The sequence below is a fragment of the Corythoichthys intestinalis genome, chromosome 6, assembly GCF_030265065.1.
Source record: "Corythoichthys intestinalis isolate RoL2023-P3 chromosome 6, ASM3026506v1, whole genome shotgun sequence".
Lineage (NCBI taxonomy): Eukaryota > Metazoa > Chordata > Actinopteri > Syngnathiformes > Syngnathidae > Corythoichthys > Corythoichthys intestinalis.
In genome coordinates, this window is record NC_080400.1 from 34,046,742 (window position 1) to 34,059,063 (window position 12,322).

The following is a 12,322-nucleotide window of genomic DNA, read 5'->3' on the forward strand; positions in this document are numbered from 1 at the left end:
TAAGGACTTTATACGGCCCTGTCCAAATATCCTGGACAAACTACCTGTCTCCTGGAATCTCATACAGGCCGCCAGGTTGCTCCTCAGACTGTCCAGGAGCTCAGTGATGCCCTGGTCCAGAGCTGAGAGATCCCCCAGGACACCCTCCGTAATCTCATCAGGAGCATGGCCAGGCATTGTAGGGAGGTCATACAGGCACGCGAAGGCCACACACACTACTGAGCCTCATTTTGACTTCTTTAAAGGACATTACATAAAAGTTGGATCAGCCTGTAGTGTGTTTTTCCACTTTCCACTTTAACTCCATATCCGGACCTCTGTGGGTTGATACATTTCATTTTCATCGATAATTTTTATGTTACTTTGTTGTCAGCACATTCAACTATGAAAAGAACAAAGGTAATTAATAAAATGTTTCATTCATTCAGATCTACAACGTGTAACTTTAGTGTTCCCTTTATTTTTGAGCAGTGTATGCATGTATATGTAATTCCGGAGTAAATTAGGCAGTTCAGTCGATCAATCTTTCCATGCCAAAGCAATATTCTTTTGATGATAAATGCATATATATCCCTTTTCAATGAAAATGTACCATTATTCCAAGTGAAATTGATTAATTGATGTCATATGAAAGAGAACCAGGTATGTATTGTTTTAAATTATTGTTATAGTTTTTATTTAAAAGTATTTATTTATTATTTTATTTATGAACTCACATAGACCACTCCCTGAAGTCATTAGAATAATGAATAACCTGAAAGAATAAAAAATCAAGTGAAGAACAATGGAACACAAACCCTTTGTCTTTAAAATGTTTATTGCAGGTATTTTTCTACAGAGTAAAATTTCCAGTGACACTGTCTACTAAACATTTATATCAAGTCATGTAATATGAATCTTTCATGAACAGTTATAAATGTCAGTTTGTCTACATTTGAGAAGCTTGAGGAATGTCTCCATCTTATGGGAATCTTTCTTGAAGCAACTGAGTAAGATATAGTCCCTCATGACAGATTCCACCACATCTGTTTGCATTTCATATTGGAACAGGCCTTGTTCGCTGTAACTTGTCATTAGGCCCTCGTTCAGCATCTGGACAGACACGTTACGGCACATATCACAAGAGAATTATCAGTTCTATGATCTCACAATCTTTGAACAGTAACGGTCAATATCACTGCTTGATTGACTGTTTAAGTCTGTATTGGGTACAATTGTTTGATCTGAGTGCAGTCAGCGTGGGATCAATTACTGATGATAACTGATTACGTTGACATTAGGGCTGTCAAACGATTAACATTTTTAATCAAGTTAATTACAGCTTAAAAATTAATTAATCGTAATTCAAACCATCTATAAAATATGCCATATTTTCTGTAAATTATTGTTGGAATGGAAAGATAAGACACAAGACGGATACATACATTCAACATACGGTACATAAGAAATGTATTTTTTTTATTATAACAATAAATCAACAAGATGGCATTAACATTATTAACATTCTCTTAAAGCGATCCATGGATAGAAAGACTTGTAGTTCTTAAATGATAAATGTTAGTACAAGTTATTGAAATTTTATATTAAAACCCCTCTAAATGTTTTCGTTTTATTAAAATTTGTAAAATTTTCAATCAAAAAATAATCTAGTAGCTCGCCACTATTGATGTCAATAATACACCATGCTCACTCATGGTACTAACCAATAAGATCAGGTGGACCCAAGCGCCAGCAGAGGGCGCCAAACACCAAAAAAACAAATAACAAGCGGACATTACACTTTACTGTCATTTTAGTCTGTGTGAGCGGGGCATATGCATTAATTGCGTAAAATATTTTAACGTGATTATTAAAAAAATTAATTACCGCCCGTTAACGCGATAATTTTTACAGCCCTAGTTGACATTAATGGTTAAAACAGTTTAAAATTGGATTCTCTATATATGATTTTATTCTTAACACATTTTCACAGATATTTGTACGAAAACCTACTGTGAGTTAAGCATCATCCTCAACTAGTTGTGCTTGATAAAGTACCTTTTTGATGAGAACGACCACTCCATGCTCGAGACTGATAAGTTTGTCAGACATCCACTTGGTCTTGTTGAGGAGCATTTCTGGAGCACCATCATAACGGTCCAGTGTTGTCTGTAGGTAGACCAAGGGCTCGATCCATGACTGAACCAGCATTAGTACAGAATGTAACAACCATTTGTCCTGGAAGACATAGTAAATGGGTTTACACATATACAGCGCTTTGACACGAAATCCTCATTTGCCTGCTGTTGACGCATCATCAGAAGTAGTATCTTGCTCAAAGATACTTAAGCAAGGTCAAGGCAACAAACTCAACCCGACAACCTCTAGTTGGGACGACTACTGCTGAGCCATGCTGCCCAAAATATACATAGTTTACTACTGTAGATGTGTAAAAACAATACTTGTTATCAAAGATAGGGCTTGAGGTTACAGTTTAAGGCTTGTTCTTGAATTTAAACTAATCTTGTACTATACAAGTGTATCTAAATCATGCAGTATTGAGTTTTACAGTCAAAATTTGATTTGTCATATAAGTGACTCATTGCCTAAAATCTAATTTATGACTCAAATAAAAACACAATGAGCATTTTGCTGTTCATGCGAATTCTTTACATCAATGCATGGTCATAGCAGAGGCTTTTGCTTACAGACATCTGTTGGACTTCACCAATGGAACTTGGAATGGGGATGGCTTTTGTAAGGCATGCATATGCCGCTTGGTTCCTTTGAAGCCGCAACGGATATGGTACGAATATGTCCTCCTGCATGTGATGGAGACAAGGGGGTGGGGGTCACACACACACACACACACACACACACACACACACACACACACAAAAAAAACCCTGAAGTTGTTTTATACCAGGAAATGTTTGTTGTTTCAGAAAAGCTAATTTAGACAGAATCTTCATACTAGAGACCCCGAGGGAATTGGCTGTCTTTCAGCATGTTTGTCTGCAACCTCTTCTTTGTGACAAGTTCTACTATCACCTCTGCACACAGTACATTGTATGCATGGTGTATCATTTTAGAAGCAATAAATAATCATGCTTTTGATTGTTCAGCCAGCTCTTATCACATTTGTATTGCACTACTTATTTTGTCTAAAACTTTACTCTGAAGTGCGACAGTAAAAACACTCAGGTGCGAGCCTGTCGACGGGGGGGGGGGGGGGGGGGGGGGGGGGGGGGGGTTGGGGGGGGGGGCAACCGGGTATGTTGTCCCGGGCCTCACGACCATAGAGGCCCCTGAATGACCCTTAATTTATTTTACTTTATTTTCACATATTCCTTTTTTATTTAAATCATTGTCTGATTAAATATTATGTTCTACTCGATATATACTTAAAAACTTTAACATATTAAATATTTCAAATATATATTTTTTCCTTTTTTGCACCACATGCAATGACAAAAAGAGCTTTTTTGCGGAGTGTATAGCTAACTGTTAGCGGTTTAATGAACGTACTTCCAGTGAACATTTCAAAATAAAAACGCGGTATGTTCGTCATATAAATAACGATTTCTGGAGTTAATCCCACATACTTCAGAATTCAGATTCTACACTTGTTTGGGACAGCCCTAGTAGTACAGTGTACCGGAACATATTTCCAGGGGGCGGGGCGGGGCCCTATAGTGGTCTCTCTTCTCCCCGGGCCCCTGCAAGTCTATTGACAGCCCTGCTCAGGTGTGAAAAGACAATAACCAAACAGTAACACTGTAATTTTGGGACTGTTTTTATAAGTGTCAAAAGCCTTCCTATACCTGAATAGTGTGTGTGCGTGTGTGTGGTTGGGGGATAATTCCTTCATCCAGTCATCATCCATACCGACCCTCATGAGGGTCATAGGGTTCCGCGGGGCGCAAGCATTCATGAACACATTTACAAATACGGGCAATTTGAGTGTTCAATCAACCTACCACACATGTTTTTTGAGAGGGGGAGGAAAAGAGAATACTACATGTTACATCAATATTATATTCTTATTATTTTATTTTCTGGGTACACATGAATGGTTATGGAATTGATGATGCATGTCTCTGTTGCAATATTAAGTATTGGATAAACATATGCATCGAGAGGAATATATGTATTTGGTCATTTCCTTGTCTGACATTTAAGCAGTGCCACCAATCACTAATGATGTACTGATAATCATAATGAACAGGTAGTGAAGGAAACAAATTCCATTCTATCTGAATATCATAAAAGAAATAATAATTTCTATCCATATTAATTTGAATTTCAGTGCGGGTTAACACTAAAAATGTAGCCTTTACAATGGTAATATTTAGCTTTTATTTGTAAATTTATATTTTCATATGCCACAAATTGAACTATAATTGACTGGGCACCAGACAGATCAGCTGAACTAGACTTTAGCCTATTGTCAGAAATAGTATGAACAAGTAGTCAAAAAAAATAAATAAATAAATACAATTTTTACAAAACCTATTCTTTTCAGTGTCGTGGGATGCCTGAGCCTATCCCAGATAACTGTGGGCAGAGGGTAGCTAGTCATTCGCAGAGGTAAATTATACTTCTATTACTGAGTATCCAGTACATTTTCAGTAATGTTTCAGATTACAGTTATTGAATTTAAAAGTGTTCTGTATTATATTAAATTGTGTGAGTTATCCATTTATAATGTCCCTGCACATTTTAACTATTTGCGATAGACAACCTGGCTCGTGCTCCAAATATTGAATTCTTATGTTTGGGTTAAGGTTGGTGTTACTCACAAATAAAGAACATGACTCTTCTGAGACACGGTAGATGAGCTCGGCATGTTGGATCACCCTGTCCATCAGCTTCTCTTGTGAGATAGATAAACAGTAAGGGTGGATGACCTGGTCCTGGTCTGTACACTCAAGCAGAAAGCTGGCGCTAAAGAGGCAGGGCCATAACAAAGCAGCCCATAGAGCTCCCCGGAAAGCTGAAAGCAAACACAGATGCACAGTGTAAATGCATGTTCTTCCATCATAGAACTGTTCAACAAGCTCTAAAAATATTGCTTAATATTTTGTCATGCTTGAATTGCCATGGAATCCAAGTACTAAATAGAATCTCCTGTATTTGAAGTAACAAGAGATGCAGAAATACCAGTCATCCTTCTGTGTCCCTGAGGTCTTGGAGGTGATGGCCTGAAGTGAGAGGTCAGCCTCTTTTATGTAGCCTTACCAGGCCATGCATAAAAGAAAAGGTCATCCTGGGCAGGAGTAGACAAACTTTGATTCCACATTTAAGTTTTAAAAATGAAAAATAGGCCTAGTCATTCGTAGAGTAGTTGATTTTATTTATTTTTTTTCCCAGTTCAAACGTATATTTGGCAAATGCAAGATAAGTATTCATTATAAAGATTTTTTTTTTAAATGGACTTTTCTGATGAAACAAATTATTTGATACATTTTCTAATGTTAAATATATAATTATGGCAGAATACTTTTGATTTGGTTTGGTTTAATTTAGGTTTCAAATAGATTTTAATCGATGATATGATGGTGGAATCTCATTTTTATCATAATGAGACAAATTAATTAAGAATATTTTGGGGGGGGGGACTGCTTAATTAATGCAACAAATATGACAATGTGCACTTGCTTTGGAAATTACACAAATAGTACAAACACAAATCCTCTGTGTTCTGCTAAAGGCAAAAATGGCATCACAACATGATTTTAGAACATTGAGATTTTCCAAAATAAATAGTAGTAGTCAAATGCTCAACCCAACTAAAAAGAAAGAAACAAAAAAAGAACACACAAAACAGCCTGTATCAATTACATGAAATAATGTTGTAGTCCTGTGCGTTTTACTCTGGGTTGGAGAAAATGCTTCCACTATCACTCATTGGATAAAAACACTTTGAAAATTAAAATATTTTGTTTGTCTTTTTGTATACTAGCCATCTGGCTACATTATGTCTTACCATTCCACACTGGGAAGTTCCATCATGACTCAAACAATGCAATATTTTTGAGTAATCTTGATGATAATCCATGTGTCTAGGGATTAGGGAGGAAAAAAAGAAGGGTGTCATGTTGCTGGACGCAACATCGCACATGATGTGTATTCATAAATCTTCAATATATTCACACTTGAGGATTGTTGACTCACAAAGGCCAAGGTTTCCATATTAAAAAAACAAAAAAAATCTCCTCACCTTTCCACTTCCAGTCCTTTGGCAGGTGTTCATATTTAAAACGTTGGTGGGATGGGGGGGGGGGGGGGGGGTTCTTTTTTGTGTTGCAGTAGTAATGTCACAGTAACAATGATTTCATACTACCTGTTTATGGTCTTGAGAATGTATCCCAGAAAAACCCATGCCCCCAACCCGCCCGCCCGTCCGTCCGTCCGTCCGTCCGTCCGTCCGTCCGTCCATCCATCCATCCATCCATCCATCCATCCATCCATCCATCCATCCATTTTCAACACCACCTATCCTTCAAAGGTGTTGGGGCCTATTCCAGCTGACTTCGGACGAAAGACTAAACCCTAAACGGGTCGCCAGTCAGTCGTAAGGGAGCATAACAGAGACAGCCATCCATTCGCACTCACAATCACACTGCCACTGAAAAGGAATCGAATCAATGTTGCCTGTGCCGAAGTCAAGTGAATGCATTGTAACACTACATCATCAGCGACTCCCCCAGTGAAATAATGTATATACTGCATGACATTATTTAACAACACATGCAACATAATTTAAAACATTCACAATTCAAATTGAACAAATAAATACTGATATTATATATAATATTAAGCCCATACATCTAAAAGTTAAAAATGTACTTTCAAATACTGTTTTGAAGAATATCTTTTCCTGAATTACAAACATTTCTGACATTTTAAAGCTTTTATAAGATTAAATATACTAATTTAGTGCTGGTCTAGTTGAGTAAAATTTACTTGAAGCATTGGCAGATCATTTCTTATTTCTAGATTTACACTGAAAACAAGGGACTTTAAGGACTTGTGTTTTAGCAATGCAATTAAAAGAAAAAAAAAAAAAAAAAAAAGCATATATATATAGATAGATAGATAGATAGATAGATAGATATAGATACTAGGGCAGTCAAAATTATCGCGTTAACGGGCGTTAATTAATTTTTTAAATTAATCACGTTAAAATATTTGACGCAATTAACGCAGATGTCCCGCTCAGACAGATTTAAATGACAGTACAGTGAAACGGTCCCTTGTTGTTATGGAGTTTTGCCGCCCTCTGCAGGCGCTTGGGTGAATGACCATCTCACATATTGCCTCAAACAGATTACAATGAGGCCGTTTATGAACATTAAGAGTGAAGAGAATGTCACCAGCCGCTTGGGGGCAGTGCAGTTCCATACTCATGTTATTTATTCTAAACGTGGGAGAATTAGTAGTTGTGAGACGTTTATGCTGTATTCACAATGCGATTCAAATTGCTATTTGTGCTCCAGACATATTTCGGTAAGTTTTCTTTATTTTAGTGGCAATTATGTGTCTATTGTTGTATTTTGGGTAAGATATGTACAGATATATGTTATACAGTATAGGCGAGTGGACACAGGCGTTCTTTGGACCGCGTCGTTTATTGGCAACTCCTTCACAACAAACATACAGTGGGGAGAATACACTGCCAATGAGTTTTCCCATTGGCAGTGTATCAAATACTTGTTCTCCCCACTGTAAATATCGTTTAGTGAAAACACAACAAAAATAATATTCCTATCTCTCCAAAAAAAAATAATGTTCACAAAAAGAAAAGCACTTGAGTCTATAGTAATGAGGCCCTATTCTGACACACAGTTAAACAACAATGCAAAATGAAATGGCATTCCATATCAAAATAGCTATGCAAAATACACGTAAAACTTAGACTTTGGTCACTCTATTTTTGTTATTGTTATTTTTATTCTTATTATTATTATATTAACTCTACTTTTGATAGAAAATTTTACAAATTTTATTAAAATGAAAACATGAAGAGGGGTTTTAATATAAAATTACTATAACTTGTAAATATAACATTTATCGTTTAAGAACTACAAGTCTTTCTATCCGTGGATCACTTTAACAGAAAGAATGTTAATGTCATTTGTGGATTTATTGGTACAATAAACAAATACAGTACTTATTTAGAGTATGTTGAATGTATATATCCGTCTTATCTTTCCATTCCAACAATAATTTACAGAAAAATATGGCATATTTTAGAGATGGTTTGAATTGCGATTAATTGCGATTAATTACGATTAATTAATTTTTAAGCTGTAATTAACTCGATTAAAATTTTTAATCGTTTGACAGCCCTGATATATATATATATATATATATATATATATATATATATATATATATATATATATATATATATATAGTGATAATATTAATATCAACCCCTTTGCCTGCCGTTTTCAGCAAAAATAAATAAATAAATAAATAAATAAATATTGCAACCTGGTCAAAAAGATTGGGAACCCCTTAAGACTTTCTATTGTTCTACCAATGAAAAGTTAACTGAACTCTTGTTAAAGCAGTATCTTTAAGCAAAATCTTGAAGTGACTCTTCTTGCTTCTAAACCATTTACCGGAAAACCATGCACAGAAAAAGTGTCTGTTTACGAACTGTTTTACCAATAGGAACGTGAATGACCTGATGACGCAATTAACGCAGATGTCCCGCTCAGACAGATTTAAATGACAGTACAGTGAAACGGTCCCTTGTTGTTATGGAGTTTTGCCGCCCTCTGCAGGCGCTTGGGTGAATGACCATCTCACATATTGCCTCAAACAGATTACAATGAGGCCGTTTATGAACATTAAGAGTGAAGAGAATGTCACCAGCCGCTTGGGGGCAGTGCAGTTCCATACTCATGTTATTTATTCTAAACGTGGGAGAATTAGTAGTTGTGAGACGTTTATGCTGTATTCACAATGCGATTCAAATTGCTATTTGTGCTCCAGACATATTTCGGTAAGTTTTCTTTATTTTAGTGGCAATTATGTGTCTATTGTTGTATTTTGGGTAAGATATGTACAGATATATGTTATACAGTATAGGCGAGTGGACACAGGCGTTCTTTGGACCGCGTCGTTTATTGGCAACTCCTTCACAACAAACATACAGTGGGGAGAATACACTGCCAATGAGTTTTCCCATTGGCAGTGTATCAAATACTTGTTCTCCCCACTGTAAATATCGTTTAGTGAAAACACAACAAAAATAATATTCCTATCTCTCCAAAAAAAAATAATGTTCACAAAAAGAAAAGCACTTGAGTCTATAGTAATGAGGCCCTATTCTGACACACAGTTAAACAACAATGCAAAATGAAATGGCATTCCATATCAAAATAGCTATGCAAAATACACGTAAAACTTAGACTTTGGTCACTCTATTTTTGTTATTGTTATTTTTATTCTTATTATTATTATATTAACTCTACTTTTGATAGAAAATTTTACAAATTTTATTAAAATGAAAACATGAAGAGGGGTTTTAATATAAAATTACTATAACTTGTAAATATAACATTTATCGTTTAAGAACTACAAGTCTTTCTATCCGTGGATCACTTTAACAGAAAGAATGTTAATGTCATTTGTGGATTTATTGGTACAATAAACAAATACAGTACTTATTTAGAGTATGTTGAATGTATATATCCGTCTTATCTTTCCATTCCAACAATAATTTACAGAAAAATATGGCATATTTTAGAGATGGTTTGAATTGCGATTAATTGCGATTAATTACGATTAATTAATTTTTAAGCTGTAATTAACTCGATTAAAATTTTTAATCGTTTGACAGCCCTGATATATATATATATATATATATATATATATATATATATATATAGTGATAATATTAATATCAACCCCTTTGCCTGCCGTTTTCAGCAAAAATAAATAAATAAATAAATAAATAAATATTGCAACCTGGTCAAAAAGATTGGGAACCCCTTAAGACTTTCTATTGTTCTACCAATGAAAAGTTAACTGAACTCTTGTTAAAGCAGTATCTTTAAGCAAAATCTTGAAGTGACTCTTCTTGCTTCTAAACCATTTACCGGAAAACCATGCACAGAAAAAGTGTCTGTTTACGAACTGTTTTACCACTAGGAACGTGAATGACCTGATGATATATGTGGCAGCTGTCTACTAGCTTTATATGGCAACAATAAATACCTATTGTGACCATTGCAAAATCATTGGGTGCATAAATACATAGCTTCAAAACACACAATTTTCAAAATTAAAAAATGGTTTGAATTAAAGATGATTCATGTTCCACAAAACAATAAGGTGTCTCAAGTTAGCAAGTTTTGTGTTTACAGCCAAGGGTGAAAAAGTTCGAACATGATACCAAAATAATTTCAGTTTAACATTAATTTCAGGCTACAAAATTGTACCTATGCTTTTAAGAAAAGATTTTAAAGAGACATTATGAAACAAAGCATTGAACATGGTGCTGTGTGGCTTTCGTCTATTTTCACTCTGGGAATCCACAAGCAGCACAAAGAGCTGAAAACTACTTTGACATGTCTACGAGCAACACAATGCGCTTAAAACCATTTTGAAATGTCCACACCGGAGCATGCTCCTATTTCATCATTCCTGTTGTTCTCACGAGCATATAGCCATGAATGGCAATTCAGTGACAGTTAAGGGAATACAAAAGAGAGCTTTGTTTGCGAGCATTTGACAGGCCTATGATTTCATCTATTAATCTGACATGAACAGAACGTGCATGGCCAGCCACCTCAAAAATAGTACAGCAGACAAGGACAACAAAGTTATTGAAGACTGTGCCAACAGAAAAGATTTGAGCTGATAATTGCTATCGATTGCTGTATACGCATCTGTCATTATACCATATTCCAAAGCGTTTTGTGTATAGCTATACATTATTTAATTGGGCCAAAGAACTGAATGTTGTTAAAAGCCTGACAAGTGTGGATTAACACATTGTTAAGAAATTGAGTTGCGCCTATGTCCACACAATTACATACATCTCATTTAAAACCTGCACTTGGTGCAGCCTCATTCTGGTCAAAATTTTCACTGGTCACCAAAAAAAGGCCCATCATGTTGCCCAAATAACCCACTGATGTTGTCTGCTCTTTTGGGAGGGGGGGTTCAGATTAGTGGATGTCGTTATTATTTTCAACTGTGAGTCTGTGAACCCTTTGAGACATTTGTTGTGATGAGAGCTGTTGTATATTAATAAATATGACTGAATTTGACTACAAGGCAATCTAGTACATGAAGTTCTTTAGTCCTTTCTCTCAAGACATTTACAGTCTTTGGTTTCAAGTTGATCCTTCCAAGTAATAATCCAACTTCGACAGGAAACCCTTTTCAATGGGATTTTTATGATTTTAACCAACTTTCGTTGTATTATTGTCAGTTTAATCAATCAACCTGTCATGTTGTTTCAATCATGTTTATGTATCAGACAGAATACTACTTCCTCTGAGACTGCCATTGATGGGGTTCCGACAGACAGTGTGAGGCTGGGCCATTAAAACTATGCCTTAGGTTTAATTAGCTAGCCCCCTCCACTAAGACACAAAACTCTCTTCGTTTAACACAATATTACTCATAATTGGGTTCCATTATTTTGTGTTTACAAACTCCTACCCCGTGGGACCGGAGGCAGAGCATACCTGCATGTAAACTAACAATTACGGATCTGTTCTATTCATCAGTACAGATGAATTCCTCTTGCAAGCTCCCCTGTGGGATTTGGCAGTGTTGCGGTACCCGTTTCTGCCTTGCCTAGTATTGTGTCATTTTTTTTAAAATTTTTTTTTGACAGGTCATGGGGATAAAGAGCAGGCGTGTATCTTCAAAAATCAAACTGATCACGTTCCCTTGACAGTCATTTCAGACAACAAATGCAGGCTCACAACCAAGGTTATTGCTACGATATCAAAAAGCATCCAGCAACAATGATGTATTCCATTGGAAATTGAACTGTGAAGTATGCACTTATAGTGAGGAAGGGATTTATGTGGGCATAGGTAAAACTATATTCTATCACAACTCTTAGAGAAGGCTTTAGGCTTGCTCCTTTTCAAAGTGAGAATTACGAAAAAGGCGAGGTTTATTCCAAAGAACTTCCTGATGGTGGGGAGACAAAAGGTGCTCAACCCCATCCTCCCTGGGGCACACTTACTCCAAAGCTTTGCTTCTTTATTCCCCATTCTGAGAAGGGTACATGTTCCCCCAGAAGTGCACTTGCTCCTGCACTTGTCTCTTAAACTCAGGCTTTTTAAAAAATTCTCTTTCT

The 12,322-nt window shown here is 36.0% G+C and overlaps 1 protein-coding gene across 1 annotated transcript; it reads right to left on the reverse strand.

Moving 5' to 3' along the window:
- Window positions 1-900: 900 nt before the first annotated feature.
- Window positions 901-11,735, reverse strand: smtla (somatolactin alpha). The gene is given in 5 exon segments (XM_057838155.1): window positions 901-1,092; window positions 2,038-2,217; window positions 2,688-2,801; window positions 4,782-5,013; window positions 11,671-11,735. Coding segments are annotated over 5 exon segments (783 nt in total).
- Between the last annotated feature and the right edge of the window lie 587 nt (window positions 11,736-12,322).